The sequence below is a fragment of the Coturnix japonica genome, chromosome 5 (assembly GCF_001577835.2).
Source record: "Coturnix japonica isolate 7356 chromosome 5, Coturnix japonica 2.1, whole genome shotgun sequence".
Classification (NCBI taxonomy): domain Eukaryota; kingdom Metazoa; phylum Chordata; class Aves; order Galliformes; family Phasianidae; genus Coturnix; species Coturnix japonica.
Genome location: NC_029520.1, coordinates 49140970 through 49163352, shown reverse-complemented (window position 1 = coordinate 49163352; position 22383 = coordinate 49140970). Strand labels below are relative to the sequence as shown.

Here is a 22383-nt window from a genome sequence, read left to right as displayed (position 1 = left end):
CATGATAGAAACAGGAGGAGTAATTGAAAAGCTGCTTGAACAACTGCATGGGCTTTGATCTTGTGAAACTGGTTGGGCCACGAAGTCAGGTAGCTTCAGCTGCATGGGGTGGATGAAGGGGGTGGGGAGGGCTCTTTATTTTTATTAGCCTTTATTAGCCTGGGAGATTCCATTCTGGAAGGTATAAGGGGAGGGAGCTGCTGGTCATAGTTGTGATTGCTGATGTTGGGTCACAAACTTGGGCTTTGAAAGGTGTGTGAAATTGGCTCCAGAAGGGAGCCTGCAGACGGGAAGGGAAGGAAATACTTGGAGGAAAATCACCGTGTTTCTATAAGAGGGTTTGATGATGTTTTTTTGCTGAATCTGAGAGCTTTCTTAGGAAGCTGAGAGGAATGGGGAGAGAGACCAGAAAAACCTGACCAGAAGGTGTTTTGCCAGAAGCCGTTCAATGAGCCTCTTCATTTTGGGTTCCCAGGCTCAGTGGAGTAAGTCTCTGGCCCAAAATACGCTGTGTCATATGTTTTCCTTCTGGGCTAACCATCAATATAACAATACAGTATTTCCCCACTCCCTTCAAGATTAAGCAACTCAGGAGGCAGCCTGCATTTACTAACACCGTGACTGTACGGGACCATCAAGCTTTTGCAACACATCCTGCCAAAAGCTGGGTCTTCTCTGCCTTGAAATGCCAGAGAGCTTTGGGAGTGAGCCCTGAAAGTTCATTGATAAGCAGCCAAAACGTGTCACTTTGGCTCTGCGTCTGCTGAGTTCTGGCCACGTGTACACGACTGGAAGTAGCTGTCGTGCAGTATTTCTGCGTCGCTGCTGTGAGCCCATGAGAACAGGCAGGCAGCATTGGTTAGGTGGGACTTTTTAAGGTCAGAGTCAGCCTGATGCTGGAAAGGTGCTCTCATAGGATGACTTTTATGATGTAACTGAAATTTTCAGTGGTTGCCTCTCACTTTGTTAAAAGTTTGCTTTTTGTTAATAAGCTCTGGCCAGAATAGAAGTGCTATAAATGTATGTGAGCATATTTGTGTGCGGGTGTTTTTTCTTTCTTTAAGTGAGCTTTTAGTTTCACAGATATTCTTTTTCTTTTCCTTCTCACTTGCAACATGGCAAAGAAGAGGTGACTTTCTGGCCTTAGAGAGGAAACATGCCTGGCTCGCCTTAAGCAGAGGTTTAGCTGTCATCTCAGCTGTGCCTATTTATAGTTGCTTCCTGGAAACACAATGTTAACAAGTATAGCATGGCCCTATATCCTATCATGCAAGGAATAGAGCTGGAACAAATGCAGCCATGAAAACGAGCTTTTCAGCATATCAAATCATAGCATATTGCACACCCTTAGGCACAGAGGGGTGGGACAAGGGCATGCTTAGGATCAGCTCATGCTCAGTGTTGCCAGGAAAAGGTTAGGCAGTAATGAAAGCTATCGGAGATAAAATCTTTGTTCACAGGGCATGCTTCTTGCACTGCTTCTTTATTTAATGATGCGTCTAAAGAAAAACCAGCATGCTGGGCCCTATTGCAGGTTGGTGGGCTTGTTTGTGATTTTTATGTGAAGATTGTGTGCCTTATTTACCTTGAGGCAGCTCTTCCCGACTTCCACTTTCCAGTTCAGCAGTTCCCAGGCTGTAGGAAGCATGTTGTGGCTTCTGTGCATGCCGGGAACAAAACAAAACAGCATTCAGCCCAAGCACTGTGAGACTGCACAGTGGCCTACACAGTGCAGATGAACTTGTCCACTTACAGTCTTTTCAAAACAAAGAGATAGTGAGCAATTATAAGGGTTTATTTTAAAAGCAGAGCATTTCCTTCCAGGTGTTGTTAATGTGAGAATGTCTGATCTGCCCTTCTGTCCTCAGATTCAAACCATTGCATGGGTTGGCGTGCAGCTTTGCTGGTGGCTGTGATTGCCTTCCCATGAAGTGACCCTCAGTGAAGGCATCATGCCTGCATACTAAAGAGATATGCAAGTGGTATCTTAAACAGGATGGAGGTTGATGAAACAGCTGCTTTTCAGAATGTCTCTGCTACCTGTGGAGGTGATACAGGATGCAGTACATGGTGAGGTGCCTGAACTAGCCTCGGGCTAGTAGTTTTATGGAACCAGAAGCAGTGTCACTCTGCACATCAGGGCTGGTTTTGCCAGGGCACAGTATGGGGCTGTGTAGCCCAGCTCATCACAGCACAGTGGCAGGTGTATCGCTAAGGGTGTATACAAACCAGGTTATTAAAAGCCAGAAAAGCACAGGGCTGGAAAGCTTGGAAAAAGGGCTGCTTGTTTCACAGATGAAAACCCTTCTTATATTCTGAGGGCTCATTCTGATTAGCCCACTCCTATGCCATTATGACTGCCTGATTTTTATTGTGACTGGCCCGTGGCCGTATGTCAGTCTGCTTGTTCTGTGTCACAGTCTGAGTGTGGGATGATATGCACCAAGTCCCTGTGCTCTGCTATGCCATCAGCACCAAGATAAAGGCAGCAGAGTGTTACATAAGCCCTGTGACTCGACCATGCTTAATAGAGGCCCGTCAGGTCTGCAGCTGTATGTCTCAGGACTGGTGGCTTTTATAGGCACTGTGGTTTTTTGCAACAGGTTAATTCCCAGCCAATTCAAACAGTAAGCCTGTGACATTTGGAGAGAGGTTTACATAAGCCTTTTAAGGAGAAAACAGTATTGCTGGAATGGCTTTTATGAACTGAAACAACACTAAAGTTTCTTTCAGCAAAATCAATTAAAAATTACATGCTGAAAACAGGAGCTGAATGCCTTTCCTAATTACACAGAGCCACTGTTACCAGAGCAGCTCTTATTAGCGTGCTGTTTGCTTTTTCCATGGGTCAAGACATTGTAGACATAGGATCTCTCATGTTCTCTCTCTGTTTCTTTATTTTACAACTGGTGATTTTGTTTATTCTCATCTCACGTTGCCCCTTTTCACGTCTGGAGTTGGATCTGGTTTCCCCTGAAGTCGAGAGATTCTCCCCAGGGATGTGAATGGGCAGGTGGGCTGTTTGCTGCTGATAGCACTGCCCTGCAAGGCAAACTGCCTGGTGGGAGGTAAGCAAGGGGGATTGGTTACTGCTGCCTTGCTTAGGTGCTATGCGTGACTTTGTTTTCTTAACAAACACAGGTGAATCTTTTGTTTTGTGAGCTGTTACTTAAGCTGGACAGTTGTTCTGAAAGCTCTCGTGTGAGCCTGCAAAAGTGTGGTGCACCTGTAGGTAGGCTTTGCTGTGCCTACACAGAGCCTACCCACTCTGGTTTGGCATAAGGGATGCACTCCCTGCTGCTTTGAGACCTCTGCTGATGGAGCTTGAAGGACTTGGTGCTTTCCTGAATTGGGGCTGAGAAGGCTGCAGCAGATACATGTAAGCAGGACAAGAAAAGGATCTGCTATGTTATGAGAGCAGCAGAAAGAATGTGGTGTGGTGTAAACTGATTGATTACTGTGAACGAGTAAAGCAAATCAGCTAAAAGCTACAAATTGGCACAGAATGGCATACCAGCAGCCCGGTCCCTGCAGCAGCTACTTAATGCTGGGGGGAGAACTTGGTGCTGGAATACTTGGAAGTGGTTCATTTAGCTTTAAAAAATATGAAGGAATGTCTGTCAGGGTGGGGAGCGTGGTAGTGTCTGCAGCTATCCTATGTGACAGTCAGCAGCTTCTGTACGGTGGTTTGTGCTTATGGGTGGTATCTCTTCTATATGATTTCCCACCAAACTGTGCTTGTGACACACTTGCAAGCTGAGCTCCTGCCTGTGCTGTTTGAGGTGTTGTTTCTGTGCACTTGATCAGAGATAAAACACAGCCTCTCACAGCTCCATGTCACATTAAATCAGTCAGTGTGAAGACAGCACGGTCCTGATTTACAGCTGTGCTTACAGAGAGCAGTCCTGCTTTGAGATCCACAGATCAGATCTCTGTGCCCCATTGACTCCACTGTGTATAGTCTGTGAACTTTAATGCAACTTTCCACATGACTAAGGGCTAATGAATAGCCTACAGAAGTTTTTGGCTCTGCTAGTGTCTACTTTTCCTTTATGCTTATTTAAAGGGATTGATTTGAAACCTGCAAACTCTGCACACGATGAGCTTGTATAAATCATTAAATACAGAGCTCGAAGGGGCCTCAAGAGATTGTCTGGCTCATGCAGCTGCCTCAGGGCTGGATAACCTTCACCTAAATCTACGTCCCTGGTACTTTTACTCTTGTTCTTCTTTGGTGTAGCTTTGCTTTTGCATGTAATGACTTGTGTGCTGCACGGTGAGACATGGACTCATTGCTGAGTGGTTGAAATGAGAGCATTGTGCTGCTTGGTAGTCCTGGTACCAGTACAGTAGAAATAAGCGCTATTGCTCATGTGTGGCAGAGAGAAGCAATTAAATGTTAATTGTTTTCTGGTGTTTTTAGGGACCGCTGCGTTCTTATGAAGACATTTCACAATTAGAAAGCATGTTATCTATGAATTTGCTACACATCACGGTTACAGCCAAAGCTCTCAAAAGAGAAGCCCAGAATTAGACTCAAGTTTTTAGGTCCCAGAGCACCTGGAAATACATAGATTAGACTTTCTGAAAATAAGAAATGGTTAGTAATTTCCCATTAATCCAGTCATATGGTAGGTCTTTGGACCCACCTGCATTCTGGAAATAACACTGAATTGAAGAAGCTTTCAGCGTTAATGTCAGAGAATATGACCCATGAGTTAGCATTAGGGAGGCTGATATTTATAGCTGAGGAAAAGGTCCCTGTCAACCTTAATGAATGTTTTCTACAGTGTTTTTAAAACAAAGATTATGCCAACAAAATGCTGTTGCATCTGTTCCCTCTGGCTTGCTGAAATGGAAGATTTCTTGCAGTACGACAAGTTGCGGTAAGTGAAGCTGCTAGAGATGTAAGAGTGACAATGAGAAATCAGCTCTGCTGACATACTTGGCCTGCAGCAACTGCCCTGGCTTTCCAGGGAGAATTTGACTTGTTCTGGCTTGGTAGCAACATCATAGAATCATAGAATGGCCTGTGTTGGAAGGGACCACAATTATCATCTAGTTTCAACCCCCTGCTGTGTGTAGGTTTGCCAACCACCAGACCAGGCTGCCCAGAGCCACATCCAGCCTGGCTTTGAATGCCTGCAGGGTTGGCTTTGATAACCACCTTAGGAAGAAGCAGTGGGTACTTTCACTGCTGGGTGTCAGACCGAATTGGCAGCCTGGCTGTGCCATAGGGTAAGGAGCACACCTGATGTCCGTGTTGCCCCAGGCAGGACAGCGGGCACAACTCAGCTCCTGCCCTCTGTGTGCCAGCCAAGCTGGTTATTGGGGTTGTAGCTGGCTGCTGGTGCAGCAATGGATACAAATTGCAAAGCCTGTTCATGTGAAGCAAGGGGAAAGCATTGCTCATCATTTGGCCTCTGAGTCATAACACTTTTGCAGTTAATGGCATAGAGATCCTCCCATTTATCAGGCAGTGCCTAAAGGCACAGTTTAGTCTCAGAATTGTATTACCTGATTATTATTCCAGTAAAGGTAGTGGAGATATTCCAGCTGACAACAATGGGAACAGCAGCAGGAGGCCTTCAAGTCTCAACTGTATTACAAGGTGTGATATGTTCAAAGCTGCAGAGGTGTACCATGCTCTGAACTGATTTCTGAGCGGTAGGAAGCTGTCCCTTCCAACTTTATCATCATTCAAATAAAGCTTCAAATGCTGGCACCGTGCAGCTGCAGCACATTGCAGTGTACAGGCTGTGTGGGACACGTGTCAGAGGCTGATCCGGTACATGGCATTTAGCAGGCAGGCTTCGGGTTTTCTCCTCCCTTCTCTGGATCTGGTTACATTCCTTTTGACATTTACCTGATCATGAAGAAGTAACAAGCACCAAGCAAGGTCCCGTATCCTCATTCACTTGTTCCTGAAAGCTGAATTACTGCGCTTTGTATTTCAGTTTCCCAGCATCTCAGGGATATTTGCATGCTTATCTGTGTTTTGGAGATTTCAATCTCATCATTGTAATTTAGCTGTTGTCGTTGCCAGTGTGTTTCTCTTAAACTTTCCTCTTGCATTATAACTGTTCTTAGCTGAAGCTTGCTGTTTCGGTATTTCATATATTGCTGTTTCCAAACCTGGTGCCCAAGCAGCAACTCTACAGCAGGAGTCTCTGCATTCAGCCTCTCCTCTGCAAAAGGAGCAAAGATCTTGGCAGTGGGCTCCTCCTTCTTGTCTCTCTGCCTGGCCCTGACATGGATGAGGAAGGTGAGGAGCTGCTGTGGCTCTGCCAGCTGGCCTTGCTCCCAAGGAGACAGCCCACCCGCTGCGAGGTCAGAGCTCTGCCCCAGCAAACTGGGCACAGAGCAGGAGCAGGTCCTGCTGGCTCTGCTCAGTGGGGACTCAGCAGGGCCAGGGCTGAAGCCGCAGGAGGGCTGCAGCTCTCCATCTCCTTTATGCTGCTTGGGACACGGCAAAACAGTGAATTCAGCTGTTCCCACTCTCAGTGATGAGGTTTGTCTGCAAACACTAGAGAAGAGGAAACAGCCTCTGTACCCATATTCATTGCAGGCAAAGTAGAACAGGGGCTGAGTGCCACGATTCGTTTGAGGAACTAATTGATTGTGCAAATGGAGCCAGCAGTGGATAGCTTTATATAGTGTGGCCCAGCACTCCTTTGTGTCCTTCCCTTTGCACATTGCTCTGCTGCCTGTGGAGGGCCCAAAGCCCTTGTGCCTTGAGCTGCAGAGTTAATGGAAGTTAATGGCTGACTGATGGCAACCAGTTGGGGTTTTGGTGATTAGTGTAACTCCTAACTGAATTGACCTCCTAAGTGAACTCAGCATCCCTAAGAACTGCCCAGATAAGCTTTTGTAGCACCATATCTGCCAAATAGATGCTTTAGTCTGTGAAGGAGCTGCTTGAAACTTGTTTTCACGTCTACCCTCAAGAAGGCAGTGCTGACTTGATGGAAAGCAGTCAGAGGGAAGTGAGGCTGGCTGTTGAGCCTCTAAGGCCATGAAATATCTGCAGTTTGCGTAGGCACGTGTCTGATTAATGAGTGGAAAGTCTCTGTTGTGTTTCTTTATCTAGTGAGACCTCTCAGCTCACCTATGGTGGTTAACTAGACAAAAAATAAATACATTAAAAATATGATAGAAAATAATACAGAGCTATCTTGGAAGCTGTCCTGTTCACTGCACTGGGTAACCTGTGCCAGGGCCTCACCACTCCTTCTGAGAAGTATTTTTCTTAATATCTAACCTGAATCAGGTATCTCTGTGTTCTGTCGTGTCTAGGACAGGTTAATTGAAGTTATTATTTAACAGGCAGAGAGCTTTCCCTGCTTTCCCTTCGCTTTCCTATAACCAAAACCCCTGCTGAAATTCTCCACCTCTTCCCTGGTGACATTTCTAATGTGACCTGGGATGGCTTGATCTGATTCCTGCAGTCAGAAGATGGTTGTCTCCCAGCAGACTTGGTTTATAGATGTGAGCACAGAATTCCTGTATGCTCCTGATCCCCAGTTCCCTGAATGCTGTGCTGAATGAGTGAGGATCAATGTAGCCACTGGTACAGCACAGGCATTTCTCACTTCTGGGCTTTTTTTGGCCACTCGCAGTCTTGGCCAAGCGAGTGGCTGCGTCCCAGGTGCTGTTATGTAAGGAAGATCCTCAACGTTAATTGTGTGCCTTGGCTTTAGGATGCATTCTATCACTCCGGGCACCAGATGTAGTCTCAGAAGTTTCACTGTGGCTTCTGTAAACAAAGAAAACCCAAACAACCAAACTTTATCTTGCAGCCTTTGGGTTCTGGTGCCTTACTGTGCACTCTCTGGGGAAACCTTCCCTTCTTTTTCTTCATCCAGCATTATTTTCTGGAGAGGCGACTGAGTGCAGCTAACACCCAGAAGTGTCGGAGCTGCTGAGGTCAGACAGATGAGAAAGGAAAATGTGATGTTTCCCTTTGCTCTCCTCGTTCTGACGTCCAGGGTGGACAGACAGACAGCTGTGATGGTTGCCAACATGGTTGTAGAGGCCAGCTGGGCTGTGCTGAGCGGGAGATGTCTGTGCAGCCCATGTTCTCACCGTAATGGCTTTCCTCCCCCATACCCGTGCAACTGAAGTCATTAATGTTTGCTAAGACAGGATGGAAACAAACCCAAACAACAACAGTCTACAAAATAATTCGGTCACTCCAGACTGCTTTTTCTTTTCCCCCCTCTAATGAAGCAATTAGTCTCCTATCAGCCCCTTTTTAACCTGGCAGAAAACAATAAGCTGGACAATAGCAATTCCCTGGGCAGGGCAGTCACTCGATCTGCCTGTTATGGGAAAGGTGAGCCGTGTTTCCTTGCGTCTGTCTGTCTGTTGGGATGAATCTCTAGAGAAAATCCTCACCTCTCTGTCTGCCTCGCTGAAAGCCTTGCATTTGTGCACCCTCCTTGTGAGTCACAGTCTGGCTGCTCTGAGAGCCCTCTGTGCTGGTTGCTTTTCCTTTTGACCCACTGCAGGGTTAACATTTAAGTGGTTTGCACGCGTAAATAGCCCAGCCCACCTGCCTACTGATGATGTGGATTGCGGGTGCTGGAAAATTGTGAAGTAATGGTTGGCTTATACCAATGACGAGCCCATATAGCACTCGTGCGGTGGAGGGGGGAGATTTTTCCAGCCTTGCTCATTTTAATGGTACTTGATCCTAGGGATGGCTCAGCCTGTGTGATGGGACAGCTCTGCAGAGCAGGGACTACGCAATACAAGTAAATGCATTGGAATTCAACACCACGAGCCTCAGTGCAGCGTGGCCAAAGTGATCTGGGCAGTGTCTGTGTTCCCGTAATCGCTTGCAACATAAGTAATGTGGAATGGTGTCCTCTGCTTGGGTGAGGGCTGTGGCTGTTCCCGTGTGCAGGGCTGGGGGTGGGTGTAGCTGTGGAGAAGCACTGGCTGTCCCTCTGTCACTGCACCATTAGCTGCCCAGCACCCCAAAGTTAACGAGGGGACAGGAAAGTAGTAGGGAAAGTAGTAATAGCAGGGCAGCAGTGCCGTGCTGCTGGACAAGATGCCAGAGCAAGAGTGCTTATCCTTAGCTTATAAAAACAGCTCTGCTGGTAGCTTAGCAGCTAAACCCGAGCACATTCCTTTAAAGATTCAGGAAAAAGCAGAGCTTAGATCCACATTCTATTTCATTTCTGCACATGAAGTAAAAGCCACAGGCTTGCTCATCAGATGCCAGAAAAAGCTCCAGCTGCCCAGGGCAATTGAGGACAAAGGAGCTCTGCTGGTAAAACCAGCAGCCGCCGCTTGTCTGAGTAACGCTTCATTGGTGTCAGAGCTCTGGCGTCTGTGGTATGAGAGCAGTGTGGGCACCAGAGCTGTGGGGCACCTCCCCTCGAGATAGAAAGAAGTGCTCTGTGGATAAGTTTGCTGTACGGCCTCATCCATGGGTGCACAGCCTGATCCCCAAAGCTTGGATTGGCTTTGGGACAAGCGCCTGCTGCATCCAAACATTGTGTTGCATCTCAGCTGCTCCCACTCGTGTGTCTGGGCAGAGCTGCTGTGGGAGCATGCTTTGATTGCTGTGGGGGAATGAAAGCTGTTGATAAGGATTTTCTTTTTGTTGTGTGTTTTGTGTTTTAAGCCATTCCAGTTATGATGAAGGTTGCCGCTGGCGCCAGGAGGGACTGCAAGCTCTTGGTCAGGGGGCAGAGCACCAGATCCCCAGGGCCAAGATCTGTATAGCATGGCTGGTTGTGGAGGTGGGCATGGGTGGGGAAATGCAAATAATACAAAAGAAGAGGAACCGAGCTGGGTTTGCATTCGTATCGCAGTGGTGCTTTCCAAGTCACCACAGGGACAATGTGGGGTGGAAAGTGAAAGCAGCCATGTGTTTGAAAGCAAACCTTTTCCCAGTGCAAAAGGATGTAATCTTGATGAGAAAGTGGTCTCCATATCATGGCGTGTGGATGTTTTCCTTATGTGGTCTAGCCCAAAGGATGCTGCAACACCAGCACCCCCACCCTCTCTGCTCTCACAGCTCCACCATGGAGTCAGTTTACATGCAAAATCATAAGGGGATTTGCAAACCATCTGTGAAGTAAAACACTGTGAGGTTTGCTTGAGAAAAGAAGTGGGGGTCAGATAAACTGACTCCTACGTGTATGTAAACTACATATACGTGTATATAAACTGACTACTACGTGTATGTAGTATTCCCAAAACATGGAGAGGATACAGATCTTCTGTTGCTCCTTGACTCCAGGAAATCACAAGTTTTAATATCTCTTTTGTGGGTGATGCGTTTTGGCATGTAGAAGTTAAAATACTTCACTTTTTGTTCCTTTTTCGTAGGTCAGAAGTGAGTCCTTCTTCTCCTGAGCTTCTGTGGTCTTCCATTAGTCCTTAATCAATTATTTATTGATGGGGAAAGCATCAGAAAACAGTAGAGCAATCTAAGAGTAGCCGTACTTCTCTGGGTAGGTGGGTCTAGAGTGCTTGATGGCTGAACCCACTGGAGTTGTCAATAGCATTAAGAACTGTTTTCCTGCCACAAGATAAAAATGTACAATTGTAGGTGAAATGTGCTAAACTTTGATGGGGATGTAAGCTATAAAACAAAGCACTTTAGATGTCACCTGGGTGTTTGTACCTTTAGCAAGGACAGACAAAAGGTTCTTTGGAAAACATCTTGCCCTCAGGTTGGCTAACTTTGGTATTGCAATAGGAAATGTGTGTTGTTATGCAGTTCTGTCCTGTTCAGATGCAGTACGTTCAATTGTGAGTTGTGATTTGGTGTGCTGTCATCACCGCTGTAAGCAAAGATTTCTGTTTTCCCTGTTGTTTCTTGTCTTCTAGATTGGAAATAAGTTTAGTGAAGAGTTGTAGTATCTAATTCCTGTAGAAAGAGATGTATAGTAATAAAAAAAACACCCTTAAGAACTTAGTAAAGGCTTATGTAAAGAGGAACCTGAGAGTTTCAGCTCTTCCCCAGTTAAAACAGTAAAACTTGTGATTCCCGAAATCTAGTATTGGCCTGAAGAGGGCTGAGTTAAAACCAGTCACCAGATACCAGAAATCGAGGTGTCCTGGTCCGAAAGAGAAGAGTGAGCACATGGAGTCACAGCATGAACTGACTCTGAATCAGCTTTCAGCTGACTGCAAGGCACATGGGCCACATCTCCAAATTTCCATCATATTTAGGGTTTGCTGCACGCTGAAGTTAGTCATTGTTCTCATTCCTGTCCTTAAAGTGCTCCTTTGTGCCTCCTGCACATAAACTTCCCAGTCTGCTCTGTGAGGTTGATACCCTCTATATTAGATTAGATATACTGGATTACACCATCATATTAGATGCATCTCATCCCTGTCATCATGGTGCAGAGCTGACAGGAGTCCACAGAAGTGGGAGTGGAATTGCAGGGAGCTTGGCATACCCAGCCAGGAGTTTACCTGGCTCTGCCCTGCTTATCCAGGGTATGTGGGCTTCACACAGCCTAGATTGAGTTCCCTGTAATGAGAGAACAGCAACAATAAACCATGACCCATTCACCACGCTCTTGCAAATACTTCTTCCATCTGATTTCACTGCTGCTGTTTAAGTGATCGTTGTGGCAAGAAGCAGAGAGATCAGAGCAGTAAGGAGAGCACTTTGCCCACTGGAGCCTTAGAGAAAGGAGTCAGTGCTATTAGCAATGGCCATAAACATCTCAATACAGCAGCTCCTAGGAAGCATGCTTCAAATCTGTTCTGCTGGGGGCTGGGCAGTTCTCCCTCCTGCACAGGGCTGGGACATTTGTGTGCTCTAAGCCCACTGTGTATCGTTAGCACTGAGATTGCTTTTTCATCACATGCAGGAAAATTCTGTGCAAATAGTGAGGTTTTGCAAACTGTCTGTTCAGTCCCAATATCTCTCCTTCCAAAGTGAATAGTAAATCAGACAGTGGAATTCTACAGGCCAAAGCAAAGTGCTTTTAAGAAACCCCCTCTAAAAATACGGAATACTCTTGTCTTTGGCATTGTTCATTCCATTACACAAAGGAGCTCAGTGCCTGTAGCCTTAGCTTCATAAATCTGGATCTGTAATTCACAGCCTTAGGAAGTTTAATGCTTTTTTGTGTGCGTGTGTGTTTTTTTTCTAAGGGCTTAATCCAAAATTGACTGAATGTGACAGGACATCTTGTGCTGATTTCCCAGGATTCAGGATAAGGGTCAGAGTAAAGTGAACCTTAGCCGTGTTATACAAATAGGAAGAAGACTGACAAGACATACAGGTTCAGTGCAGGAGTGTCTTCTTCCCCACCATGTGCTGTTGGCATTACAAATGCCTTTACAGGTTTGTTTGCTGCTCAGGCTGTTGCTGGAGGCAGTCTGCACATAAAATCATGATGCATAGTGCCTCTTGTTATATTTTTTTCCCCCTTTTGGTGTTTGCTGGAGGGAAATGTTCCTCCTAAGACTCTGAGCGTGGGGAGGGTAGGCTTCATGAGCAGCTGTGAGATTAGCAGTGAGAGCACAGAGTCACTTGGGCTTGAACTACTGGTTAATTCCCATGGGGCAGGATTAGTGGCAGGAGTGGTGACATGAGAATACGTCACTGTGCTGCTGGAGAGAGGAGCCTCTTGAGCAGTGTGGGCCTGTATTGATCCTACAGGGACAGGACTGCAGAGGTGGGCTGTGGGTAGCTGGCGTTGATCTTGTTGGGTAGCTCTTCCATCCATCTGGAAGCACTGGGACCACGTTGTACTGCAGATATAGGCCTGGTTTTATTCTGATTTCTGTATCAGGCTTTGAGTCAATGCTGCTCTGTTTTTGTCAAGGTGACATAACAGGCATATGCTTTTTACTCTTTTGTGGCACCGTCTGTCATAAGTCCACCTCTTAGTCTTGTCCATGCATTGAGGTCTCAAGCCTGTTATACGCCTCCTATGAAGACTTAAGGCAGAGGGACTCACAGAAAGAAGTGTTGTGTTTTGGATTTGGTTTGGGTTTTTTTTTCTCTTTCCCTCTTTTTTTGGCAGGGATAAAATAGAAGCTCTGTTGGGAGCAACTCAGCAAATGATATTTTCTGGGCCAACAAATTCCGGTGTTGCTGCCCAATGGGACCAAGGAATCTATCACAGGACTCGGCACTCAGCCTGGCAGCTCATCCGGAGAGGTGTGTGTGGTGTGAATACCGAGGGCTCGAAGCCTTTTTGTGTCCACCTCTCACCTTCCCACAGTAAATGAGACATTTACTTTGGGATTCTGGGACACACCTTGAGTGTAACACCTCTTTCCTGACAAAAATGCCACATAAAAGTGCTGCAAATAATATATATGCACATATATGTATATATATAAAAAAAAAAGGTACGCACACATGTGAACGTATAAATACTTAAGGGTTGCACCATCTTTGGGATTACATAGCAATCTCCAGCGCGTCTGTGTTTCAGCAGTAATGGCCCCAGCTCTCTGCTGCCCCATTGCACAAGAATGTCTTTCTGCCCTTGTAAAGCTGCCCGTGGGAGCTGTCATTAGCTGCCGTGTGTATGGTAAAGGTGAAGCTCTTATAGGTGTACCTGACCCTGAAGGTACTTGGAGCAACTGTGGAGTCCCCCTCGATTTGTGCCTCTTTGGGTTCAGACCCACCAATGCGATGGAAGCTTTGTGATTACGTATTGCGGTGTGCCAGGGGTTTTTTGTAGTCTATATCTGTATGCTTTAGCCTAGCACTCTGATTTAACTGGAGAGTGAATCATGCCCATTCATCTCAATAGCAATGAAATCATGTCAGTAACTGTGTTAGCTTCCACAGGTACTTTTCTGAAGTGCCCAGGGGGAGGGAAGGTGGGACTGCTGGCTTTTCAAACCAGTGGAGACCTGGATCCTGAGCACTGCCAGCTTGCCAGCTGCTCTGCTGTAAGAGAAGTCAGCCTCGTAGGCACTGTTTAATCTCCAAAGCAGCAGAAATGTGGGGACAAGGCTGGTCGCAGGAACTGGCTTATGGAGAGCCCCCACCAGCAGCAAGGAGTCAGGCACAGGGGGAGAAACCTGGAGTACCGTTCCCTGCCCATTTCTGCCAGAAAACATGCAGCGCTGCCTTAACCAGGGCTGGTGGCTTGCAAAAACTTGTCCGTATGCTTGGAGGGCTGCTTGACTTTAAGATTAAAACATTATAACAGGGTGCTTCTGGATGCAGGTAGTCTGAACCCCAAGCGGCCAAGCAAGATTACATTTTATAGCTTAATCAGTTTTATCCCAGTCAGAGCATAAGATTGATGCAGAATTTCTTTGGACATACTAGTGAGCTTGGGAATATGTAGATATGAGACCTTGCACAGGTTCAGATACCCGTCTGCCCTCCAGAGAGGTCCTTGGCCATGTGCTTGGCATGATTTTCCCAAAGCTCTGTGTCTGGGCCTTGATGTTGGATCACTGCATGCCAGCCTGGTGTCTTCAATAGCCTGTATGGAGACTGGGTGGCCATAATCCATTGTGCTTTTATCCTACTGCACAGGCGTAGAACATCTCAAGGATTTTCCCTCATTCAAGCCACTTAGTCTGGATCTTAGTTTTATTCTTGGGTTATGATACCATACTTCTGTTTTCAATTTGTTTCTGAGAAATTCTATTCTGTTTGGAGCCGTTGTGCCCATATTTATGGACACTGAACACCTGGGTGTGGGCAGCTTTGGAAAATAACTTCTGGATGTTGGAAGAGCGGAAGAGAGCACCTTGCTCCATTTCATTCCTGCTTTCTTGTAATTATGAATTTACTTACGCATATATGGAGAGATCGCCAGTTCTTCCTTGATTGCTGTCCTTGGTTGTGCCATGTTAGCCTGAGTTTGCCACTGCACTTTGGGAGTTGGCTGGAAACTAGATGGAACGTTTTCTTTACCCAAGGAAAGGGTAAAGAAAGCCTGGAGCTGAATTAACATTTTGCACTCCCTGAGCTGGTATTTTGGTGCAACTCCATGCAGCACCTGAAGGGCAGAACACGCAGCTCTGATGTCCTTTCCAGATGGCATTGTGAAATCAATTATATTCTTTGAATTCGGCTGGTGAGCCCCCAAAACTTACAGTGGAAAGAAGGAAGGAAAGGAAGTTTCACTTGGGCCCAAAATGATTGTTAGGGTGTCATAAAAACATCTAATTTTTGCAATTCGAGAGAATGCTGGTTTCAAGTACAATAAGATATTTCAATTTCGGCATTATGCAAAGGAAAACTGGAATGTTATAAAACTTCACAGAGGTATTTGAGGCTTTTCTCAATTAGAGGCTTCCTCCTGCTCCCCTCCATAGTTAGTCCAAGTATTAGTGTGTTGTCCCCGGTATGTATTTGGAGCAGGTCCTCCAGCTTGAAAATCCTTCCTCTTAGATAAGTACCTTAACACCTGCACTGCTCTGCCTGCTATGTCTATTTCATTCACCTCTACTGCAGTTGTTTCTTTCTGGAAAATAAGAATTACAGTTTGACTGGAGCAGCGGGAGATGGAAACATGTATTGCTCTGGCTAGGAAAGCAAGCAATAGAAACACATTTTTTCTCCATCATAATGGTGATGCTCTTATTTGTGCAAGGTAAAATGATTTCAACAGAAGAGGTGGAGAAAAACCAAAGTCTAGTGCCTGCATGCAAAGGAGGTTAAGTGTACATGTGCTCACTCCAAAGAAGTATCTAAAGTACTTTGCATGCTGAAGACTGAAAAAACCAAAGTGTTCCCATTCAGTAATGCCAAAAAACAAATAAACAGAAAAATCATGTGGTTGATTTTGGGTTTGGGTATTTTATTGTATATATGCGATATAAATATATATATATATTCACATTTGGCTGGATTATAATCCTCGTTGCAGCTCCCCTTGTGTCCAGCTGTTGCTGTATTATCCACATCTTTTGTGACTAAATCATTTCCCTTAAGATGGGATCTCTGGACTTTTATGAGCTTTAAATTGTGCCTTTGGGATTTCCAAATCTAGGAGGACCTCAACATGAGGCAATTCAAGTGGGAAACCAGCTGCTCCTGCAAAGAAGCTCCTTATTGCATGCATGGCCCTTGCAACACAGAGTGCTGAAGCCAAAAGGAGGAAAAAACCACAAAGCTTCGTCCTCTAAAATATATTTCGATGTCACGAGTGAGGTGATCTGAGCAGAGCGAGAGGCAGATACTCATATAACACCTATTCATTGGCAAAACTCGCTGGTGCTGGGAAATTGCATTTGACGTGCCTCAGAAAGGCCTGGATCATCTGCAATTGTAATTGCATCTCTTTACAAACGTCAGACTGAAGTGGCTAATGTGTAAAGAACACCTCTCTCAGTGCAGGATGCTTAGGCAGCTCGTTTTGTCATTTCTTTTGGGTCTAGAATAAAATGATGCTGTTAACCTGATGTGCCATAACTGTGTATGAGGACAAAGGCTGCCTTTCTGAGTCAGGATGAAGTCTGTTTTCCAGGGGAAGTTTGGCAGTGAAAGGCTTAAAGCAGAGCCCCAACAGGACCTTAGAAATACAGTCCTCAGAGAACCCTTCTGCCATTCTTGCTTCATGGAACTGCTAAAAATATTGAATGGAAAATGCAAGTATTAAGGAAATGAGGTAGATTTGGGCCTTGTGAGCTGGATGGCTTCCAGTTTCATCAGCTTCCCGGAATCCTTGCTGCTAAAATGAAGAGCTCCTTGTAAATCTTAGAAACCTGTCTGTGTTTTTCTGCACTGGTTTATGCGGTGGGATGCATGGGTGAGCTGTCAGCGTAGAGCAGAGAGTACAGAGCTTATGGCTGCTGCAATCTGTGAGCACAGTGAAACCAAGGCCCAGGGTCACCATCCCTGGAAGTGTTGAAGAACCATGGAGATGTGGCACTGAGGGATGTGGGCAGTGGGTATGGTGGGGGTGGACTGGGGTTGGGCTTGGGGATCTTGGCAGTCTTTTCCATCTGTAGTGATTCTGTGAGTCTACGACTGTAGCCTTATTTAGTCCTTGTACATAGCTGCGTTTCTTCTGGCTCAGGTGTAACTTCAGGACATGGCGGATGTTGTGGGGAGTGGGAGGAGGCTTGGAAGGGGGATCTCCAAGCAGATGGACCTAAATTCTCCTTCTGGTCACGTGGTTAGGTGCACCCTCCCTAAAATGTTAGGCCTGCCCAGGACTCAAATGGCATTTGCTGCATTTAACACCAAGCCAAGAATAAACTGTGCATTTCAACCACATCACTGCCGATTCCTGGAAACAAGGCCTGCCTTTATGCTTGGAGGGCTTCCCTGCTCTGCCAGTAACCACAAGGAAGAGCAACAGCAGCTTTGACTGTAAACTGCTGTTGAAGGCATACTGTCCTGGACGAGCATGTACAATACTACTCATTGTGCTCACCTAATCCTTTGCCCACACGGTTTAACGGCTATGCTTAATTCTGAGAAGGGGAAAAATAAGTATCTTCTGCTGGGCATCCCACCCCAGAGCAAATACTGCAGTGTGAGATGAGCACAGGCTCTGTCCTCGACCTCCAAATTTCACTGGCCACCTGATAGCCAGTGGCCTTCTGGGGTGGGCAGCATCCTGATAGAGGGGTTTTTGCTGGCTTCTGTTGCTCTGTTGTTAAAGTTGGAGAGAGAGGATGTGTGGTCGTATGATTAAGATCTTGAACTGATGTTCAGGAAGTCAGTGTTGGGCCTTGGCTTTGGCAAATACGGGTAAATACTTGACCTCCACTCCTCGCTTAACCTATCCATTCAAAAGAAGCTAACAATAATTTGTCATATCTCTTTAGGGCAGGATGTGGCTCTGTATAGCACAACGTGTCACTGGTGTTTCCATCTTAACAGTGCAGTGGTGAGAGCTTGTCTTAAACTCTAGAGAGGTTTCTGCTGGTGGTGTGGGCTGTAGAATGCTAATGCAAGGTGTCAGTCAACAGCCTGATTTTCACTTTGAGATCATAGAAGATGGGTGGGATCAAGCTGGATTCAGATTTCAGCTCTCCCACAGATCTTTGCATTGGTATGGAGACGCCACTTGTGTTCCAGTCTCCTTTTTGCTTCCCCTTTCCAGGACAATAGATGTCTAACCAGGGGTCAACATTGATTAGATTTCTGGCATGGATTTCATAAAGAGGCTCTGAGACCCTCAAATAATTCATTTCTTTTGGTTTCTATTTGGACACCCAATTGACTTTGAAAGGAACTTTGTCTAGGCCAGTGAGCCCGTCATCCATCTTAGTAAATGCTGATGGTAACAATTCCATGCCTCAGAGCTTCTGTGAGGGCTGTGCAGAACTGTTGTCCAAGGTTAGGTCAATTCATTCTGTATTGGAAATGTTTAACTGCATCTTGTGTGAGAAGCAGCAAAAACTTTTCTTTTAGTAATTTTTAGTTTACCAGGATGATTTTGGACACTCATTGATGCAGATTTTCTCCAATCTGTAAAGAAAAAAAAGAAACTGACCTATTTGCACTCCCATCATAGCTGCTTTCCTCCATCTGTGATGGTGCCTAGAGCCTGTCTGACAGCTGAGAAGCAGAGGTGCCAAGAGCTAGGATGTATTTTTAGGAAGGCATTGCCTAAGTCTGCAGATGACCCTGTACTTTCTGGTCATGTTCCTGACGGTACTTAGGACTGCAGGCTATTCCCTAAGGCGTTCTCCCTGATAAGCTTCATGAAGACTCTGTCATTTTGGCAGCCCTGTGAGGTGCTTCCCGGCAGTTACAGGTGATGTACTGGAAAATGTGCCTTTCTGCAGCTTGCTCACTGATAGCATTTGGCTCCAGGACTCTCATGGCAGGGAATAGGTATAAAACAAGGAAGCCCCCACCCCAGTGAGCACTGCAGTGGGAAATAGGTTATTACATGAGCTACTGGAAGGGGTGCAGCTGGGAAGGCTTTAAAGACTTCCAAGAATTTGCAGGTGAGGTTTATCAGTGAAGTTTGTTTCCATACAAGGAAATGTCACCTGTGTGGCGATTTGCTGCATCAGGGCATCATTACACAATTTGACAGCTCTGGCAACCTCTGCTCCAGTGAGTCCCAGAGCTGGGTGAGCAGGAGCTCTGTGCTGTGTTCAGAAAACCACGTGGACAAACTTGTAGCACCTACCCATGTTAAATGCAATTTGGCAGGAAAGTGTTTGTTTGCTGCTTCCAATTGTTCTTGGGCTGCTCCAAGCACGTAGCAACTTGTGTCATTGCAGGGACTTGAAGCTGGACAATGTGCTGCTGGACCATGAAGGACACTGCAAGCTGGCAGACTTCGGAATGTGCAAGGAGGGCATTCACAATGGCATTACCACAGCAACCTTCTGCGGTACACCAGACTACATTGCTCCAGAGGTATAAGGAATCTTTCTTTGACCATGAAATGTCAATTTTGAGCAGCCAGCATGCTCTCTGATGTCTTTAGTTAGGCCTTATTTGGCTGCTGGGTGTAAGGTTTCCTACTAGATGCACGTTTCTGCTGCTGGTCCCTGGTGCAAACAAAATATGAGGCACCAAGGTAAACATATCTTTTTCTTAAGCAAAGGTGAGGTAAAAAGTGGAGTTACAACTGCAGATACACTTGAGGAAGAGGCACATACAGATCCTGGCCTAGTTTGATTTGAAAGGACATCACATTCAATCTCATTTCTCTGCTCCTTTTTCTACCTTATCACATTCCCTGTCATTCAGCAACCTCATCACAAAATTAATAAACACCTCATTAAGGAGCAGCTGCCCTCCAGATGCTGCCAGATGTTTTGACGGGGTTTCAGATCCTCCTTTCAAAACAAATGAATCTTTGTGGCTGATTTTTGTGTATTTCTCACACCCTCGTGCTCCTTCCCCTCTCCAGCTGAAAGTGTTGCTGTTGGAGCTGTGCAGGCATTTGATTCCCAGGGGCAAGGAAAAGGCAGTATCAGCTCATGCACATGGCTGCTCTGCCACTTCTGAGGCTCTTAGTTTAGCTGAAGTGTCTTTTTTCCTCCTGATAAACTCCAGGATCATTTCAAAGGCGTTGTTGACCCAGTGAGCAGCCAAGCTAATTCAGTCATTTAATAGATCTGATGCACCTTAATGTGGGTCAAGGGATTCCCAGCTGTAAGTCATGTAGGCATCCAGCATAGCAGAGAGAACTGTTAGGGCACAGCAAGAACTTCTGCAATGATGTTTCCAAATCTCTTTTCCTCTCTGGCTCAGTTTAGGAACCTCTAAGGGTGACATGTCGTTCTCATCTCTTTTCCAGATTCTACAAGAGATGCTGTATGGCCCTGATGTTGACTGGTGGGCCATGGGTGTGCTGCTGTACGAGATGCTGTGTGGCCATGCACCCTTTGAGGCAGAGAACGAGGACGACCTCTTTGAGGCTATTCTGAATGATGAAGTTGTCTACCCAACGTGGCTCCAGCAGGACGCAGTGGCAATCCTCAAAGCGGTGAGTTCCCTCCACTGTCTTCACTCTGTCCTGGCTTTCTTCAGCGTAAACCTATTAAAAAGAGGATGGGTGCTCAGAAATTGCTGTTTCCCTGACCCTGGCCCTTTCTTGTCTTGGTCTGAAGAATAAACTGCCACACTTCAGTATACTTTCATAGTTATGTCCTTTATACAGTCCAGCAGCCAACTTGGCAAGCAAAGTGTGTGCTTGCCTGCCTGTCTGAGCATTTCCTTGCTGGCTTAATGATTTACAACATATGTTCATCTTCCAGAACAGAAGTAGCAGGTATATACAGTATTACCAGCAGTGACTGTATGATAAGACAAGGAGTAACAGTTTTAAACTAAAAAAAATAGGTTTAGATTAGATATAAGATAGAAATTCTTCACTGTGAGGGTGGTGAAGCCCTGACACTGGCTGCCCAGCAAAGCTGTGGCTGCCCCATCTCTTAAAGTGCTCAGGGCCAGGTTGGATGGGGCTTTGAGCAGCCTGGTCTGGTGAAAGGTGTCCATGTCCATGGCAGAAGACTAGAACTAGATGGTCCTGAAGGTCAGTTCCAGCCCAAGTCATTCCCCAGTTCTGTGATTTCCATGTGACTCAAGCATCAGTGAAGTGAAGACTTCCTGATAAATCTATTGTTCTGACTGTTGGCACTATTAACTTTCCCCTGGGGACCACTGCCAATTGGTGTACATAAGGTTCTGATTTTTGTGTGTTTGGGGGAAAAAAGGTGGGGGAGGGGCTGTATAGCAAATAGTTTGAGGAAAGCTGTTGCTGACTATACTTAGTTCTTGTTCTAGCATGTATTCCTGAGTTTTCCCAGGAGCTCTCTTATCCTGTGCCTCGCATATTTGTCCATAAAGTGAGGAGGAAGGTTTTTAGGTTTCAGACTGTGCATGTACAAACAGTGCCTGGTGTACTGGAGATGCCTGGCTTTGTCATGAATCAATGACAGAGTCGTTAACCTGGGAGTCAGGAGACCTAACTTGGCTGTTCTGCTGCTGACTTGTTCCTGCCCACGATCACATCTCTTTGTATTTCTAAGCACACTTCTAGTAGAGAAGGATCAGAGTATGTCCTTCCCTTGCAAAGTGTTGTGAACACAGACATACTCAAGGGTTGGTACTACTGAATGGTAATAGAAAGCCAAAGGAATAATTGGATAAGACAGCATTTTATAGTAACGTGTGGAGTGCTGACTCAAAGAAATGGAGAAATTAAATATTGAAAGAACCATTTAAAGGAGAGTTTGATTTTGTCAGGGCTTTAATCTGGTAGCCAGAATCTTTAAGGAGAATTTCTTATTGTAGTCTTGTGATGTTAATGTTATTTTCTGTAGGCACAGCATTGTCATTACTGTGTGAGCACCTCCTAATCACTGTAGTGTTGTTTATCTCAAAAGAAAGTGAATGTGAGCTCCCTGATGAGCAGCTGTGGCAATGCTTTCTAACCCATGATATTAAGAGCCTGGAAAATCAGAGCACTACACTGCCGTGGTGGCAGAAATGATAAGAAGTAATTACATGGCATGGGAGGCCTATGGAAGAGCAGGAAATCAAACCTGGGGTCTCTTAGTTGCAGGCTAAGGCCTTAATAGCCTCAATAATTGGATTATCTCCTCTCTAAAAGTTCTGGCCTATAACCTTGAGCAAAACAAGTGAGAATTCACTTAGCTCTTGAGTGATACAAAGCTCTGAAACTAAAATCAAATTCCCCTGCCAGGAAGATGCGATTAGCTGTAGGCACTAAGAGGTTCTCTACAAATGTCTGTATGTAGGTTTAGAAAGCATTTGACCAGCCTGACTTCTAGAAGTTCTTCATTATGAGCAAGGATGATAGGTTTTAGGACCTGTTTCATGGATGCTGTTATGTTGTTTTGCTTTCATTTACCATACTTGTGTGTCACCAATTTCCCCTCATCAGAAACCACCCGATTTCTGAAGATTGCATCCTGTTCATCTTCGCAGTTTCCTGATAATGACCAAGATACGCCCTCATTTAGAGCAGT

The 22383-nt window shown here is 45.7% G+C and overlaps 1 protein-coding gene across 4 annotated transcripts in view; it reads left to right on the top strand.

Moving 5' to 3' along the window:
• The window catches only part of PRKCH (protein kinase C eta), a 160434-nt gene that overhangs the window by 123034 nt on the left and 15017 nt on the right, over positions 1-22383 (top strand). For all 4 annotated transcript variants that reach the window (XM_032444971.1, XM_015865795.2, XM_015865796.2 and 1 more), the window contains 2 exons: positions 19159-19297; positions 20187-20375. In XM_032444971.1, the coding sequence (XP_032300862.1) occupies positions 19159-19297; positions 20187-20375 (328 nt within the window). The remainder of the gene's footprint in view (positions 1-19158; positions 19298-20186; positions 20376-22383) is intronic.